The 17665-nt window shown below is 48.1% G+C and overlaps 7 protein-coding genes across 7 annotated transcripts; 3 read left to right on the forward strand and 4 right to left on the reverse strand.

Moving 5' to 3' along the window:
- Positions 1-239: 239 nt before the first annotated feature.
- Positions 240-3632, forward strand: BT62DRAFT_943672 (uncharacterized protein). The gene is made up of 15 exons (XM_043187892.1): positions 240-333; positions 430-530; positions 580-1390; positions 1438-1653; positions 1709-1897; positions 1957-2077; positions 2133-2138; positions 2192-2330; positions 2381-2731; positions 2788-2847; positions 2897-3046; positions 3101-3162; positions 3219-3309; positions 3363-3486; positions 3539-3632. Exons 2-15 carry the CDS (start codon positions 455-457, stop codon positions 3618-3620), a joined length of 2478 nt encoding a protein of 825 aa, XP_043044271.1. The 5' UTR covers positions 240-333; positions 430-454; the 3' UTR covers positions 3621-3632.
- A 1494-nt stretch (positions 3633-5126) lies between these two features.
- Positions 5127-6551, reverse strand: BT62DRAFT_534763 (uncharacterized protein). The gene is made up of 5 exons (XM_043181293.1): positions 6224-6551; positions 6067-6170; positions 5855-6009; positions 5328-5802; positions 5127-5264 (listed from the first exon to the last, which is right to left on the reverse strand). The coding sequence occupies exons 1-4, from the start codon at positions 6371-6373 to the stop codon at positions 5336-5338; spliced, it is 876 nt and encodes a 291-aa protein (XP_043044272.1). The 5' UTR covers positions 6374-6551; the 3' UTR covers positions 5127-5264; positions 5328-5335.
- On the reverse strand, positions 6552-7891 carry BT62DRAFT_534720 (uncharacterized protein). The gene is made up of 8 exons (XM_043181292.1): positions 7702-7891; positions 7577-7648; positions 7389-7523; positions 7334-7339; positions 7155-7278; positions 6948-7094; positions 6866-6898; positions 6552-6810 (listed from the first exon to the last, which is right to left on the reverse strand). Exons 1-8 carry the CDS (start codon positions 7837-7839, stop codon positions 6731-6733), a joined length of 735 nt encoding a protein of 244 aa, XP_043044273.1. The 5' UTR covers positions 7840-7891; the 3' UTR covers positions 6552-6730.
- Positions 7892-9679: 1788 nt separating this feature from the next.
- On the reverse strand, positions 9680-12373 carry BT62DRAFT_943676 (DEAD-domain-containing protein). The gene is made up of 10 exons (XM_043187893.1): positions 11957-12373; positions 11771-11912; positions 11610-11727; positions 11471-11562; positions 10966-11422; positions 10676-10916; positions 10560-10619; positions 10233-10506; positions 10098-10177; positions 9680-10045 (listed from the first exon to the last, which is right to left on the reverse strand). Exons 1-10 carry the CDS (start codon positions 12261-12263, stop codon positions 9948-9950), a joined length of 1869 nt encoding a protein of 622 aa, XP_043044274.1. The 5' UTR covers positions 12264-12373; the 3' UTR covers positions 9680-9947.
- Positions 12344-13938, forward strand: BT62DRAFT_928056 (galactose-1-phosphate uridylyltransferase). The gene is made up of 6 exons (XM_043185426.1): positions 12344-12530; positions 12585-13009; positions 13067-13223; positions 13275-13409; positions 13463-13727; positions 13775-13938. The coding sequence occupies exons 1-6, from the start codon at positions 12491-12493 to the stop codon at positions 13881-13883; spliced, it is 1131 nt and encodes a 376-aa protein (XP_043044275.1). The 5' UTR covers positions 12344-12490; the 3' UTR covers positions 13884-13938.
- A 132-nt stretch (positions 13939-14070) lies between these two features.
- BT62DRAFT_928057 (uncharacterized protein) lies at positions 14071-15757 on the forward strand. The gene is made up of 5 exons (XM_043185427.1): positions 14071-14299; positions 14358-14856; positions 14920-15035; positions 15087-15292; positions 15366-15757. The coding sequence occupies exons 1-5, from the start codon at positions 14161-14163 to the stop codon at positions 15651-15653; spliced, it is 1248 nt and encodes a 415-aa protein (XP_043044276.1). The 5' UTR covers positions 14071-14160; the 3' UTR covers positions 15654-15757.
- Positions 15758-15898: 141 nt separating this feature from the next.
- BT62DRAFT_1001563 (uncharacterized protein) lies at positions 15899-17196 on the reverse strand (the record flags this gene model as incomplete). The annotated part of the gene is made up of 6 exons (XM_043176753.1): positions 15899-15956; positions 16025-16131; positions 16185-16286; positions 16341-16527; positions 16940-17104; positions 17156-17196. 6 exons carry the CDS (start codon positions 17194-17196, stop codon positions 15899-15901), a joined length of 660 nt encoding a protein of 219 aa, XP_043044277.1.
- Between the last annotated feature and the right edge of the window lie 469 nt (positions 17197-17665).

Below are 17665 nucleotides of genomic sequence, written 5' to 3' on the forward strand. Positions count from 1 at the left end.
TGTTATCTAGTCCTGTTTTTATACCTGCATTTGTTTCCTCTTCTTGTATGTAGCACTTAACGATGGCCGGGAGGCTGCCATTTTCAATGCATTCGAGATGGGTTTGTAAGACGAAACTTCCAAGAAAATGGGCCAAGGCAGTGAAGATATATTCGAACTTACTGCGGAGAGCGGGGTGATCACCTTGGCATTATTTGTCATGGCGGCTGTCCTCTGATCCTCTGATCCTGGCGGTCATCTGCAGGTCCACCATCCTTGCCAAGTATTGCAAGCGCTCCAGGCTGTCCTTTCCTTGCCTATACTAGGCTTTCATTCCTTTCTTTTTATATTTGTCTGGCCGCAGGTCTGTCCTTCAATTCATCCGAGACTGATTACCGCTTGGTCTCACTCATTCAGACTGTTCCAAAGATCTGACTCCCTTGCCTTTAACCCTCATCTAGGCGGTTCTCTTTTTATGTATTCTCCTCGTTGCCGATGCTTCCATGTGCTGGTCCTCGTCCTTGTCGTTTCTTGGCTTGATCTAGCTGTCGGTAAGTGTTCTAGTCTGCCCAGCTCGATACTAGGTAACGATTTCGCCAGCTTTGAGCGGACCACCTAGGGCATTGAGATCCTTGGTCCATCCGACGACTTGGTCCCTTGACATATTACCCCGACAACACCATCGATATGTCACTAAGCGCTCACCACCAGACGCGCACTCCACTACCCTGCGTCATGACGACGCCTTTCGCCTCATCATTGCCGCCTTTGACGATCATTTCTACCTCCATCTCCGTCCTAATGACCACCTTGTTCACCCAGCTGCTCGTGTTACTTACCATTCTGCCGATGGCATGACTCATACAGAACCTCTTCTGCGTGAGAGCGTCAAGGCTTTCTGGGGCGAGGTCATCGACCCACAGTTTTCCGACGTTCGGCTCAGAGAAGATGCTGCAGGAGTTGCTTATTCCGCATTCCCTGAGGCTGCACTTGGCTGGGCTCGTATCATGGTACATGATCCAGGCGACGGTGAACGCCCCCCGATCTTTGAGGGTGCCTTTGCAGTCGATGGGGTCGTGCACCACGTTATGACAAAGGACCACTATATGCGCACAAAATACCCTCTCGATCCGGATATCGTGCATTCAATAAATGACATGGTCATTTGGAGGGATTCAGACGTCATGACGCCTGAAGAGGAGCAACTTGCCAGGACTGGATCCTACTCCGAGTCTGAGCCGCCCAGCACCCCGCGCACTTGCGCACATGACAAGATGTCTTACAATACTCCAGAACAGAATCCTATATTCCAACATGAGCCCCCCACGACGCCATGGTACGGACTGGGACTATTTGGGAACACATCGTTGGCGCGGAGGGATGATGTTGCTGGTGGTAATGTGACTACAAAGTATAGACTATTTTTTTCACCTTTTTGCTCTTCTAACTCTCTGTCAGTTTTGCTAATGTCATCGGTGATAATGCTGGGTGCCCCAAGTCTCAGCAAGTTCTTTACATGGGTGTCGCTGCCGACTGCCAATATGTCCAGCAATTCGGGGACAAAGATAACGCTACGAAGCAGATTCTCAACGACTGGAATATGGCTAGCAGTCTCTACAAATCTACCTTCAACGTTAGCCTGGGTATTGTCGAACTTCAAGTACAGGACTCCAGGTAATAGATAGGTATCATTTAATCACCGAATACGTCGCTGATATGTTTGATTCAGCTGTCCATCTGTCACCAATTCCAGCGTGCCTTGGAACGTAAATTGCACCGACAGCGTCACCTTGAATGACCGTCTGTCGCTTTTCTCACAGTGGAGAGGTAACAAAGGCAACGATAGTGCCGGTTTGTGGCACCTCATGAGTGGCTGCCCCACTGGTTCGGAGGTGGGAATTGCTTGGCTCGCCACCTTGTAAGTCCCGTGTTGTGATGAACGCAGCACAGCCTAGGGGAATTGACATAAACTCGTAGATGCCAACAGACTGCATCTGGAAATACTGGCTCAGTCGTATCTGGAACTGCCGTATCGACCAGCGGGCGGACAGAGTGGCAGATCGTTGCTCATGAAATTGGACACAACTTTGGCGCAATCGTGAGTCCTCCTTTCTTCCACCATTTGATAGAATATATTAATATTTGTTAAACAGCACGATGTGTGTATTTTCTCCTCTGTCTCTTTCATCTTCTTACAACGACTTGGGATTAGTGCACAGATGGCTGTTTGGAGACTGATTCATGCTGTCCTCTGAACACCGATACCTGCGATGCTTCTTCTAGGTTCATCATGAGTCCTGTCTCACAATCTTCCGAGCAACAGTTCTCTGCTTGCAGCCTGGGAAATATCTGTCAGTATCCAAATTTGTTACCTAGTTCGTGTCCTCACAGACGATCTCAGGCTCTGTAATGGAAAGCACAAGTGGCTCTAACCTCAATTCTTCTTGTCTAGTCGACGCAACCCTGGCAACGGGCGTCATATCACTACAAATGTGTGGTAACGGTATAGTCGAAGCCGGAGAAGACTGTGATCCAGGCGCCGGCGTCGACTCGAATTGTTGTGATTCTTCGACGTGCAAGTTCAAAAACGGGGCAGTCTGTGATCCCGACAGCAGTGCTTGTTGCACTGGTCAATGTGCTTTTGCTCCGTCCACCCAAGTCTGTAGGGCATCGAAGGACTCTCGGTGCGATACAGCCGAAACGTGTACGGGTAATTCGTCGGCGTGTCCTAGCGATGTTGTAACCCCTAACGGTTAGTGGTGCCAAATTCCACCTTATATCTAGATATAATACTCATCTATTTTCTAGGGCAGTCCTGCGGTTCTAATGGTTTGGCTTGTGCTAGCGGTCTATGCACATCTGTTTCGCGTTCGTCTTCTGATTTTTGGATTCGTACCAGAAACTGACATCCTGATAGTTCAATGCCAAACCGCGGGAGCATCCATGAACTTGACAACAGCATGTTCGAATCGCAATGACCAGACATGTCAAATTTCATGCCAGAATCCAAGTAACAGCAACCAATGTGTCCTCTTGTCTTCTCTTCTCATAGACGGCTCACCTTGTGGTATGTGCGCGCATTTGCATTGCACGCGGCGAATCCTGACCAGAATCTAATCAGGCTATGGTGGAATGTGTCAATCAGGCACATGCCAGAGCGGAAGTGCTTTAGATACTGCTAAGGTATGTTCTTGGTTACAAGTGTTTTGTGGGAGCATACTCAGGAAGTCTTCGTGCAGGCCTGGTACACACAGAATCTTCAGATAGCGATACCCGTGACTGTCGTCGTGGGCTTCATCGTGTTAGCATTGTTGTGGGTATTGATTAGAAGTCCGTCGGTGTTTTCTTGTTTAACTGTCATCCTGTTGATATACTTCTAACAGGCATCCGGCGTCGCATGATCTCTCGGAGGAGACAGGCTGTAATACCAACCATAAACCCAACTTTCTCAAAGTTGGGTCACCAAAGAATAGCAAGTTATGACAGGGCTATACCCACGTACATGGGGTAAGGAATGATGTTTCGTACGCCATACTGTAGATCTGATATTAATCTGCAGCACTGGCCCGTCTGGTAGAGAAATCCATCGGGGCCGGTCGAATTGGGTAGATGAGAACATCTATAACGGACCACGTCCGTAATACTGCACTCACACACCATCGTTTGTTTTCGCAGAATCATTTGCTACCATTTATTCGCAAACCTTTCCATTGATATAATAATTGCTTGTTTAAGGATGCCATGTGTAATATCACCGCGTTCAGGTCATGTCGACCGGTCTAATTGGAAGATTCTTTATCAAAGGTAAGGCGCTGTAGGTAACACTGTCTCTTACGTATTACACTCAAACTGTGAGGGGCATTGTATAAGGAGGATGCTGCACAGCATGTGGTATTCAGTCTCTGTACCAAAACGGCTGAGGCAACCGAATCTGCTTGAGGATGGTGTGCGGTTTCAACACTAGTACTACTTAGATCTACTAGTCTTTCTTGAGTCTTTCACGGCAAAGGAATTCATACTAGCCACTTAGATGCTATGGAACCAACTAAGATATAACTGGACTAGGCACCAAGCAATTCTTGCTCTCGGCTGCTACAAAGCAATAACGACTATGCATTCCGTTTGATTGGTCCTCGGTCGAGGCTCTTCTTCCCGTGACTGGCTTTCACACAACACTCTTCGCCGGACGGGTCTTCTGAAGGTAAGATACTGCGCTTTAGACAGGTAAATGCCAATGCGCCGATACTCTAGCAGAGACAATCATTGGATCTGGCAATATATACCTTTTGAATCTTGTGTGCTCCGGTTGGCGGTGTTTGTAGATAATTAAGTGTGATTCGTATGAGATTAGGAACGGTATCTTTCGCCGACTGTTCGAAAAGCCTTAAACTTAAAGGTTAGAACAGATGAATACATAATTATACAAAACATTTACGTACGACACTTTATTCTACATAAAACCAGCATAACCAATATAATGCGAAGAGAAATGCTGATACAGTTGCTACGGGTTGGCAGAACTCGTAGTGAGATGACTCTTTCTCCTTTTCTCGTCGGAAGATCCGTACTGCGACCGCCTCTCTGTGATGCTCATGATAACACCAGTGTTTGTGGTATTAGTGGGATAAGAGGAGGTGAAGAGAAGACGAGGTTCATTGCTGAATCGGTGGGTTCGCTTGTTCCGGAGTAACTGTCGAGCACTGACGAGTCGTTTCTGGGCAAGCCATGGACATAGGACGACATTGGTGATGAGGCAGTACTAGTCGCGTCGGGTGTGAAAGGCGTGACGACCCAATCGGGTTGAGGAGCCAATGTTACCCCACCAGAGTAGATGAGCTCTTTGTAGCCGCTATCAGAAGAGTCCCTGCGGCCTCGGCATTTACGAATAACTAGGTAGATCAATATGCCAGCAACGACGACCACGACAGCGATATCTACGATCGCACCCATGGAAAGGCCGCTCGAATTGGTCGAAGTTTTTTGTGCGAATCCAACTGCGCCTGTAGCGGCGTTTGAGACCGTAAAAATCCTAGAATATTTGTCAGTATACGAGGTCATCGGGAATGGTAACGACGCGTACACATGGACTTGAGAAAGGAAACAAGAACTCAGGAGATATTCTGTGGCTAAAGGCGATGACCACTCCTGGATGACACCGAAACATTGGCCGTTCTGGTTGACGATTAGGGCCGACTCATCGAGTGACCCCCAAGTTGTTGATGGTGAGAATCATTTTCATTTGTGTGTTGCATGGAATGTGGTATACATTTGTGGACGGAATGTGGCTGGAGGCGGAAGCATCTAACAGCGATGAGTGTCACGCACAAAAATTACGGGACAACACTGACACAGGGCGCTAGCATCTGCTGAGGGAGGACGATCGTATGGCATGGTAGATTGGGTCGATTGCAATTACGAGGTTGCCGCTACGAGAAAAATTGCCGTTGCCTGTGGTCAACGTCCAGCTGTCGAGAGAGATGTAGAAGTCCGTATTTAGACTGTTGGTATTGAACGTCTGCATTTCTTTCCAGGAGCCGTTGCCTTGGTAGTATGACGTCTCGGGTTGGATAAGATGAAGATATCCTCCGTTATTCGAGGAGCCGGTATTAGGGCTCAGTGTCATACCGTAAGTAAAATTTTCACCGACTGGCTGTCCTGAAAGGTAACCACCGAAGACCGTGGCATTGAAATTCCCGTCTCCTGCGAAGATGGTCAATTGGAAGTCTGCCGATGGACGAGAAAGACGCGCTTGAATTGGGTCGAGACCTAAGATACCAGAAATTCCGGGCGAAAACATAGAATTTGACTGCTTAGTTACCACGGCTGCAGCGATGGTTATGAGAAGTATCTATATGTTATAGTTTTTCAGACGTACTGGTCTGGTTAGCGTAGCTCCGGTCCTGTCCATCGCTTTTCTTGAGACCACAGTTTTCCGTGATTAAATTCCCATCCGCGGAAGCGCCACCTATTATGGCGACGTTCTGGCCACCAGGAAGGTCTGTCGCAGTCGTGGACTCCGTACGGTTATATCTGATATCAGCTGATCTGAGACAACGAATGACTTAACGCGAGAGAAAATATACATACGACTGAACGCCGTCGCACGTCTGGCATCTTGTACCCGCGACGGTAGCATAGCCGGTGCTTGTTGTGAACCCAAACGAGAAATGTTGCGCCGAAGCATCTGTTGACTGGGAAACCCACTAAGCTTGGTAGCTCGGGCCAAAATAACTACAAGACATACCATAACGACACTGACCGAGTACGAATTATTGTTGACGGCCACAGGGACGCTAATAGTTGTATATTCACTATCGTTGCTGTCACGTCTTCGTAAACGAGAGGAAACGACCAATGCAAAGAGCGGGAGGAGGCGCAAAGACGTGAACTTCATAACAGGGCCGGGGTCCAACGCACAACGTTATATTCGGCGCTAAATATGCCTCTCGAAACATATTTTAAAGGGAGCGCCTGATCATCTCTAATGGTAGACTGCCAAGCCACATATTGTCATCGTGCCTGAGAGCTGCTGCTGGTGAATGAAACTAGGACGATAAAGGATCGCATTCCCGGAGTCTGAAAATCAATGGTACTCAGTATAGGTCCCTGGGAGCGACGTTCCTGGAAGAAGAGGATGCGCTCTCAGCAATGTGCTATCTGATAATCCAACATTCGTCAACATTCGGTTCCGAGTCCTGCACAGTCAAGACAACATTGAGTAGTATGGACTGTCCAACGGAGAATACAGTTTTCATGATTGGCTATCACCCTCGGATTTAGGACTCTTCTCCAGTATTGCATCTACAATCCCAAAGTCTAAAGCTTCCTTAGCTATAGTACAGAAAGGTCAGAGTTGGCAAAATTAACGATGAGGTGAATGCTGAACCTGTCATGAAGTTGTCGCGTTCAAGCGCATGTTCTGGGCATGCGTATTAGTAGGAAAATTGTACGTGTACAGGCAAGCGTACCGAAGCGAGCGAGGCCCTTGGCCACTGATTCCCCCGGCTTCGCACAATGTTTCTGGTAAATCCCAGTCAAAACTTGACGTATTCGTAGGATCTCCTTAGCATGGATAGCTATGTCAGATGCTTGGCCAGAGGCGCCACCGGAAGGCTCTAGGAACGGGTATCAGATGGAGAATCGCAGTAGGAGGCTAGGAGCCTTTGAGGACGGACGATGGATCATGATGCTGGCATTCGGTAAGCAATGCCGTTTTCCCTTTTCCCCCGCAGAGAGCAAAAGAGAGCCCATGCTGGCTGCTTGTCCAATGCAGTACGTGTGTATTGGCGAAGAAACGTACTATCAACGTGCCAGTAAGTCGGTTGACTGTTGATGCAAAAGCGGGTACGCAAACCTGCATCTGCGGAAATCAATTACGATGAAGATATGTAATGTTCCACCCCACTTACTGTGTCATATATTGCTAATCCTGCAGTAACACTACCACCTGGAGAATTAATGTAGAGGTGTATAGGTTTCGAAGTGTCCTCTGCTTCCAAGAAGAGAAGCTGGGCGACAGTCAACGTAGAATCTGTATCTCTTATCTGCGGCATAGATTCAGCGGGCAGGCTGCAAGCAAGGCATATGCCTGACGCACCGGACCATAAAGCATGATGACCCTCTCCCGTAGCAAGCGCGAAAAGATATCGTACGAGCGTTCACCTCTCCCCTATCCTCCCATGATAAGCAGCGAAGCAGCCCAGTACACTCGCCACGACGTACCGTCTGCTCGATGACAATGGGAACGAGGTTAGAGGAAGGCGACTCTCCAGTCCATTGGCCAGCTAACGGATGAAAATAACGGGCAGTGCGAATTGGTGAAAGACTTCGACTTAGACAAGAGAAGCCAGGACGAAACATGGTGGACGTTGAGCACGACGTCGAGGTAGAAGTTGTTGGCAAAATTCACTGCTTTCCAAATCGGGTAGCCGAAGCGCGTGACTGGCGCGTCTCGTGAATGCGTCCACAACTGTCCACAAATGGACATTGAGCAGACAAGTGAACAGTGATTGACGCTGTACTGAACAAGGGCAACGGATTAGTTCTGCCAATAAGCTGTGTTACATCTTTGAGCTACTAGCAGTTCTTAGTGTACATTTCCAATAAGTTACATGTGTAGCGGCTATTATCAATATATTCTGCATCGAAGGAATCTGTAGACGTCCTTAGCACCCGCAAGAGTTTTTGTCGAATTACCAAGGACAAGCTTGTCTCCCCCCATGACATCGTCCATCTGCGAAACTACGTCAAAGTCGAAGCCAGCCTTATTTAGCACAGTGGGGAAGTTCACTACACGCCAATACATGTGGTACCTAGTGTTGATCTTTGACACATATCGTCTTCATTAATCAAAGCATGTTGAGTCTATCCTCCGGATCGAACTACCATTCCTGTCGTACACAAATATCTCCATAGCCGCCACAAAGAGTAACATGCTGGAAAATGAACAGAAATTTTTGTACAAACACGCGTCAGTCAGGAGAAACACTTGCTGGCAGTCTGGACCTACTTATTTCTGGGTAAGTACTTCAGATGAATTTTGTGTCTCCGTCTCGTTTCTTACTAAGCCGGTTTTCTTGGGAACCTTAACCTGAACTTGATACTTCGAAATCGAAGTGAACGGCTGAAAATTTACTGACCGATGGCTGGTTCTTTTACCAAAGCCATTCGTACCCTAGGTGGACAATGTCGGACCCATCATTCCCGCCTCCTTCCCCGTCGCCGCATGCGTCCTTCGGAAGGCCGAAGAGGACAACGCATACTCGTCACCAGGGTCTTATCGGCAGTCTGACTTCACCGAATAGATCCTCCGCGGTTTCTCCAGGTCAAGCAGGTAAGATAAACAGGGATGTTGGCTTGTCGAATCACCGGCCAGCGCGGGAACTTCGGTGATTGCAGACAAATCAGAGAAGCCGGTCCGTAAGAGGACTTGACGATAATGTAAACATAGGCTGCTTCCTTAACGACCTCAAGGCTCGCGGATAAAGGATTCTGTTAAGCTAAAAAAAGATGTACATAATATGAGTAGCTTCCAAAGAAGAGTATGTGACTTACTGATGCTTTAGTTGATATTCCTCCCTTTTCCACTGTTTACTGGTTCAAGTTGTTTCATCAGTACGTGCACGCGAACGTTTGAGTGCATATACTGAATTCACGGCAACTAAAAAAAATTCTCGAGGTCCGTTCGTTCTCATCACCGATAATATCCGCCAGAAGATTCGCGAACAGCAGAATCGGTGTGCAGTCACTTGTTGACTTAAAACTGCGGGCGACTCCACGTCGAACCTTGATTTTACTGAGCACCCTTAGACGGCCGTGCTTAGTCCCCGACCACATGGAAAAAGCTGAGGTCTAATTACGTCTTTTTCTCGATTTTCTCAAAGACGACCAGCCGATCAAGACACACTGTTTCAATAGCCGCGGGTGCCTCATGTTCCTTCGACAAATGCCTTCGCAATGGTCATGACAGGGCTTCGGCTTCAGAAAGGAATTGGATGTGAAGGCGGTGATCGCCCTTCCGGTCCAAGACGGACCCGAACGATGTAAATCCACATAAAGGAGAAGGAAAAGCATTGTTGCGATCAGGCGCGGCCTTAACAACCTTGTCTCAGAGTTCAACGTTAAGCGAAAGCCCTATTGGTCAAGGATAAGAACCCGGAAGCGCGGACTAACAGAAACACGAGCCTAGATATCACTGGCTGCAATAACCCTGAAATTATCACAGGATAATACCCTCTGCCTCTGGACTTCGTCATTTAACTGTTAAAGGTCTGCATAGGCGCCTTTCGGTTAAGCTACATAGGCTAGACACTAATTTGAAGGAGAATTTCAAGAATGATCTTACCGCGGGTAGCCGGGAGGTGCAAGCACCTGCAACAAAACTTCTTATTTCTATGATGATCTTCCGAACACAGTGCGGATTGACAATGTAGCACATGTATAATTATATAAAGAAGATTACACTCATCTCAATAGGCACCTCCATCGTCTCCCGTCCTGTGGGACGCCATTTGTCGCCGTTGGGCATCTTCAAGCTTGGGACAATTGGAAATACCATGTCCAAGTCCTGTCAAAGGGATGAGTCTTTCATTCTGAAGAAGCACGACACAGGCACCGACCTCCACAAACGGGGCATCCCTTAAGCGAGCCACCCTGAGCTGCCCTGGGATCCTCAATAGTCGCCAAGAACGGCGGAACTCTAGTAAACCAATCAGTTTCATTTCCGAGACTCGACGAAAAAATCAAATGCGTACTTTTGCCCCGCCTCCATTAACAAATACTTCAAATCCAACAAAGTCTGCTCGGGCGTATTCATATTGACGAATGTCGTGGCAATTCCCGTCTTGCCGCTTCGCCCCGTTCGGCCGATCTGATGCACATAGTCTTCAATTTCCTTGGGCATGGAGAATATGATCACATGTTGGATTTCATTGAAGTCAAGTCCTTTGGAAGCTACACCCGAAGCTACCATGACGTCTTTCGCGCCTGACTTGAACGATTTGATCGCGTATTGACGCTCTTCCTGGGCTGGAAAAAAAGAGGGTAAGAAACAAGGAAAAACTTGGCGGCAAAAACCATACTTTTAGAGCCGTGAATCGCAACAGCCTCGACACCTTTCAGTAGAAGATATTCTTGAATGTCTATGTCAAAAAGTCAACCAGCTTGATGTAAGAGCGAATAAGGAGCTCCGACTCACCATCAACTTCATTCTTGATCTCACTAAAAATGATAACTGGCGGGGGTGTCTTCTGTAGGCACTCAAGGAGATATACCATCTTGGCCTCTTGCTTGACGTATTCGACAACTTGAAGAACGTCTAAATTTGCAGCCCCCGCCCGTCCAACATTGACAAGGATAGGAAGAGTGAGAGATTGTTGAGCGAAGTCCTGTATCTTCTTCGGCATAGTGGCCGAAAAGAGAAGAGTCTGTCGCTGTCGCTATAATGAAACAAAGTAAGCAGACTCCTCTGTTACTAAGAAGCCGCACCTTGAAGAAACTCATGATATTCCTGACGTCGTCTTCAAACCCCAGATCGATCATCCGGTCAGCCTCGTCCATGCAGAGATACTTGCAATTACTGAAAGTGAATCGCTTCTTCTCTAGCATATCAATGAGACGTCCAGGAGTCGCAACTACAATATGCAGACCCTTGGACATGACATGACTCTGCTCATTCATCGAGATGCCTCCGATGCATAACAGGGTGTTCAATTGAGGATATTTGCCTTCCTTCGCGACGGCAGAACACCATTCGACGACATTCTCATACGTCTGGTTCGCAAGCTCTCGAGACGGACACAGAACGATACCGACAGGGCCCTCGCCCCGAATGAAAGGCATCTTCATTTCCTCTTCTAAGGCGAGCATGATGAGGGGTATACAAAATGCTAGGGTTTTTCCAGAACCGGTGAATGCGATTCCTATGAGGTCCCGACCTGAGAAGCTACGTAGGGTCAGTCAACAATACAGCAAATGGCCAAGGTAGACTTACGCAGTCGGTATACCCTGTAGCTGTATGGGAGTTGGGGACACTATTCGGTGGGACTTGAGGTATTTAAAAATGGAATCAGGAAGCTTCATGTCCTGCGGCGATTGTTAGAGAATAGATTTAGGAAAAGTATTGTACGTACAGCAAAATGTTCAATGGGGGGCGGTATGTCTTCGCCTTCCACAAGGATATGATATTTCTTGCGAATACGCTCATTTTCCTCCTCTGAGCGATCTCGAATATATTTTGGTGGTCGCCAGCTTGGAATACATAAAGCAAGGCCTACAACAGCAATGACCCAACACATACCTAGTTTTGAGGGACTCGGTGTACTGGATACCCTTCGCCAGCTCCATATCAGATGCTAGCATTTTATGGCTTTTAATCGCATTGAAAATCTTGTCGTCTGCTTCCTGCGTCTTTTCTTCTTCGGTCTTTTTTGCGTCTAAGAACGTTAATCGAGCACCAAAGGCAGTGGATGAATCTCACCTTCGGCTGCTTTTTTCGAATGGACTTCCTGTGCTTCCATGAGTAGCGTTCGCTCCTTTCTCAGTGTTTCTCGACGAGCCTCTTCCTCGTTTGCTTCATCTTCGCGTTCCTCTTGCTCGCGTTGCTGCCGCCTGGTCCGTTCCTTGTCAGAATTAGCACCCCATGAGGTAAGCTTTGCAAGCTTGGCCTGGCGACGCTGGGCGACAGGAATGTAGGGTTCGTAGGTGTCATCTTCGTCGTCGAGCTTGAAGGTGGGTAAGGGTGACCGCTCGACGCGACGACGTTTTGAATCTGGTTGAGTGTCCATCAGGAAGGTAGGTCCGGAATCCGGACCGCCGAAAGTGGGCAGTGGTCCAAACCGGGCCTTGTACCTAAGGTACTGTTGCAAGTTTTCTAGTACCTATCCAATAGTAACGGTGGCTCTATAGCATTCTATAGGACAACCTTCCAGGCCTGGTGTTCCGATTCAAATAAATACTCAACTCATGTGCTTTGGTTCCTATCTCGCCAGCATTGTTCTTTGTTCCTACCATCATGACCGAGTTCAATCCATCTGATCATCCTCATCGCAGATGTATGATTCCCTCTCTGCCGCTGTCTCTGTTCTTACTGATGTTTCTATCGGTAGTGAATCCATTGACAAACGAGTACACTCTCGTCTCACCGCATCGCATCAAGCGTCCGTGGCTCGGTCAGGTTGAACCTCCTCTGGTTTCCAATCTGCCACAATATGATCCGGCATGTTACCTCTGTCCCGGCAACATTCGCGCTGGTGGCCACAAGAACCCTGATTATCAGCAGATATATGTCTTTGAAAACGACTTCTCTGCGGTTCTCAACGGACCTCTGCCAATTGCCCCCGTAGCGCCCCATCCATTGCTTGCGACAGAACCTGTCGGTGGTGGATGTGATGTATTAATCTTTGATCGTAGACATGATTTGACTTTGGCACGAATTTCAATTGACGGGCTTGAGCGAATCATCGAGGAGTGGATTCGAATCTACTACAGACGAGGCGCGGAGGAAAACATTAAATATGTTCAGATCTTCGAGGTAACAGTCATTTTGCCCCCGTCGTTATACAAGTAGAGAACTATGACTGTTGTTTAGAACAAGGGTAGTATGATGGGTTGCTCAAACCCTCACCCACATGGACAGGCTTGGTCTTTGTCTGCTATACCTTCGTATCCTGCGAAAGAGCTTGACAATATGAAGCGGTACTCGCTCACTGATGTGCCTGCTTCTAATGCCCCCAAGAACAAGGACGGTCAGCTGAGTTATTCCATCACTTTTGAACGTTGCGCCAATCGCATCTTAGGAAAGGCCTGTCTGCTCTGTGAATACGTCCATGCAGAACTCAATTCGACAGGCCCCGACGGCCGCATAGTGTTCAAGAATGAACATTGGGTAGCCGTGGTGCCGTGGTGGGCTGTGTGGCCCTTCGAGATGCTCCGTGGGTGTCAGTATCTCCTTTCGCTATGACACTCACTAACTTTCACCTTGCAGTACTTCCATATCAACGTCACATACCCTCAATCGCAGAGCTTACCGAAGAAGAGAAGACGGCGTTTGCCCAAAGCATATCTATCGTTACCAAACGATACGACAATCTGTTTTCTTCTTCGTTTGCATATTCGATGGGCATTCACCAGCGGCCAATCCCACTGTCTGCGGTTGCCACCGGCGAGGATTCGTTCGAAGAGGCTCACTTGCATCTCCATTTCTCCCCGCCTCTTTTGAGAAGTGCAACTGTCAAGAAGTTTATGGTTGGGTATGTCAGCCTCGTTGCTTAGCTTTCAGTATCTCATCCAGACTTAGGTTTGACATCATGGGTGAACCTCAACGGGATCTTACTCCTGAAATAGCAGCTGCCCGTCTTAGAGAGTGTTCTGATATTCATTACCTCGATGAGCAGAAGATTATTTAACATACAACCTGTTTAGAAAATAGATCAGTCTGAATAATTCATAAACTTATATCAATTGCTACAGTAATTATTCTGTTGCATGCTTGTAGCCTCAACCGAGCGTTGATGCCGTCACCAAGTCGGGAACGTCCGAGCCACAAAAGGAATAACCGAAAATGAGCACGTGATGTAAACGCGTCGGATTTCGGTGGCTTGGTACTTGACCACGAACTTGTCTCTTCCAACGTCCTCTGCTTGTCCCAGTCTTCCTTTATTTATCTTTTAATCGACAGTAAGGATGGATTCACGTATTTTCAAGCCACAGCGCTCTACAGAGGCACCTATGGACTTCCAATTTACCTCACGGCCAAGCTCAAATGTAAAACCAGCTTGGGCTTCGGGCGCAGGGGATGAGGACCCTAGTACCCCCAAAAAACGTATTGTTTCTCGACATTTGATCGTCTTACCTATTTGATAACGTTCTGCTACTACCAGGGACCCACGACGACTCGACCCTAACGGTACCGTCAACACCGACATTTGGTTTCAACCAGAATGTTCCATTCATTTTTCAAACGCCATCGCGTCAGCCACCCCAGCCGTATCCATGGGCGCCACCTCCAAACTTCTCACCAGCAAAGGCGTTCCCGCAGCCGGTTCCTTCGGAAGAGGACGTTAGAGATATCGATATGTCAGAACTTAGTCCACCCAAGTGGGAGGAACCCAAGTCAGAGCATGGAAGACCCATTGCGACAGGTGCTCTGCGACGGGTTTTCCGAGCTCGCCAGAAGGCCAACGGTCGTCAGCTGTCAAAGATGGACAATCACGACGAAGAGGATGATGATGATGATGATGATGATGATAATCTAGACAGTGAGGAAGAGAACGTCGACAGAGGCGTTGCATCTATAAACCAAAATACGTCGAATCACTACACGCTGAATCTGCCTTCTCCTCCCGCGCCTCAATCTGATACGCCGTACATCCTACTCGGGTAAGTCTATGCAGGTTTTCAAAGAGTGACGTTGTCAATTCGGTTGCTAACGTTATCTCACAGGTACCTCCAGTTTTTCTTCAATCTTTCGCTCATTCTAGTCTTTCTCTATCTTGTCGTGCAATTCATATTGACGGTGCAACGAGATGTCGAGCACCGAGTTTCGGAGTATTCCGCAGGTAAGTTTGAAAATTTGTTTTGGGTCGTTTGCTAATTCGGAGATGGCACAGACATTATCCAGGAGATAGCCATGTGTGCTTTGCAATACAAGAACAACCTTTGCGAATCGCCATTACCGGCAATGGCACAGCAATGTGCTAATTGGGAGACATGCATGAATCGGGATCCGACGACACTTGGCCGTGCCAGAGTCGGTGCCGAACTGATTGCGGAAGTTGTAAATGGGTTCGTTGAGCCCATCAGCTGGAAGACTCTGGTAAGTTGTTTTATCCGAAGAATGTCCACATCTTGTGCTAACTATATCGTCCACTTCTATCTACGCCACGAAGGCATTCACGCTGACATCCCTGTCCTTTTTAACTGTGTTCATCAATGCGCTACTTTCATTATACCGTTCGCGACATCACTCGCCTCCCCAGGCGCCACCCACTCATAATACCCAGTACCCCATCCATCCACCAACTCCGTATCCGCCGCATCAGTTCGGTGGTTACCTATCTCCAGATCGCACGCCAACCTGGAGTAGATCGTGGAAAGGGACCGACCACGATGAAGACATGCAAACTCGGACGAGACGAAGACGGCTGGAAGGAGGTGGTGCGGTAAAGATTAAATAGCCAATGTTGTCCAGGCATGAATATGGGATATAGTTTCATCTAACCTTGTATTCACTAGTTGTGGATCGGAAGAATCTTATCTGACCTAAGGACACGGAGGGTTTAGATCCCTTGGTACGTGAGTGTCTCGAAGGCATCATCTAACGTGTTCATATATACAGCTGACGGACTTTGGGGGAAAGATACGCCTTTTGGAGGTGTAACATATGCTGTATGAGGCCGGGAGAAGAACACAGGACAGAACGTCAGGCCGTGATAGCCAACAGCAACTGTTTCCGCACGTCATGGGGGCACTGAGCATTCCTGGAAGACGGTATTGGAGAATATCAATTGATCAGAAGATGCTGTTTAAATATGTTAAGGGTGAGCACTGTATCGGGGTCAAGGATCTGAGGGGAACCGGGTAACCTTTACGACGACCCGGTAACTGGATGCGTGCTTGTTTTCCTATGATGAGGGAGTGGGTCCGGAACATTCTCTGATTAAATGATGAGAGCCAAGTTCCCGAGCCCCGTAAGGGGGGGGACGTACACGGGTATGTTTGGCATGGATTACTTGAGGAACATCACGGGCGCCACAAGATTTGACGCTGGGCCAGGAATGCGTCAGCGCCGCGTGCAGGATTGATTGGTTCTCAGGTCCGGATGAACAGGATTAGCCTTTTGTATCCCCGGATACAGTTGGCACCGCAGGGAATGGGAAATGGGACAGGGTTGATGGATATGTTTGAATGAAAAGGTGACGGTAGAAATACGGTAGGACGGCGACGAGCAGCCGATGGGGCACTGCGGCTGTCCTTGTTTTTTTGTTAGCCTCGGACGTTGTATAATCTTCTGTAGACGCATATCCCCGGTGTCTGTCACCCTGGACAGACCTGGTGATAGCATCTTGTTGATTCCCTGACTGACCCATTCTGCGCGACTAATACTAATCGGTATTCACGCCGCGGCACACGCTCGCTCGGTGTTCACTGTGATTGCCATGGATGATCGCGTAAACCGAAAAGTGTTGCGTGTTGCTAGGTACATTGCAGAACAGAACAGATGTCGGGCCAGATGGTGTTATTATTTCTAACAAGGCACCCCTACCCACGTCCATATATAGCGGACATCCTACAGCTTGTGGTCATTCATTTGCCACTTGCAGCAGCAGCTGCGGCTCGCTCTTCTTCCTTTTTCTGATGTGGCGATATCTCATTAGACACGGACGAATCAAAGTGTGGATCGCGGGAAGATACCTTTTGTTTAGCACGAAGAATCTCGGCATCACTGGTGGAGACTCAATACATATCCAGATCGCCAGCCAGATAGAGAGATGCTTGCCTTTCCTTCCTCTTCGCAAGGCTAGACGCGCTTTCCTTGGGTTTCTTGGCCGCCGCGGCCGCCTTCTTCTGTGCTTTGGCGCGATCTGTATCCCTCTGATTTCCGCCTAGACATTCAATGAATCGATTGCTGTAGATGTAAAGCAAAAAGAGAGGTAGAGGATGGGTTCAATGTACTCACGGGTCATGGCTGTTGTTCACTATCCGACAGGGCTGTAACATGTCACATCACGCTCGGGAAATGATGGGATTCAATCGGAGTCAGCTGACCTCAAAAATTAAAAATAAAAAAAAAAAGACTTGGCCGATGGTCAATTTTAGCCCCGGATTGATCTGGATTCTGATCATCCGTCTCCGGCTATTTTCAGTTGCCTCTGTGAGACTCAGGGTCCCACGTTTCCTTGTGCCGATGCTGCGCTTGTTGTATTTATTTATTGTAATTAGAGGGGCTGAGCCCCTAGTGAAATGGCAGTGAAATTAGCAGTAGAGTTACAAGTTTACTCCAAATGAAATTGAAACATCCCGCGATCCAGGTTCAGGTAGACGTCTCGTCTCTTGACAGCGGCCATGCACTCGACATGTATCAGGCGGACGATCGCACGAGGGGAGGCAGACGGCCGTTATAAAGAGCTGTGGGCGTTTACTGGCGGGTGATACACGCCTTTTTGTCGTATCGCCGCGCAAATGGCAA

The sequence above is a fragment of the Guyanagaster necrorhizus genome (genome assembly GCF_019112545.1).
Source record: "Guyanagaster necrorhizus MCA 3950 unplaced genomic scaffold BT62scaffold_4, whole genome shotgun sequence".
In the NCBI taxonomy this organism is placed as follows: Eukaryota; Fungi; Basidiomycota; class Agaricomycetes; order Agaricales; family Physalacriaceae; genus Guyanagaster; species Guyanagaster necrorhizus.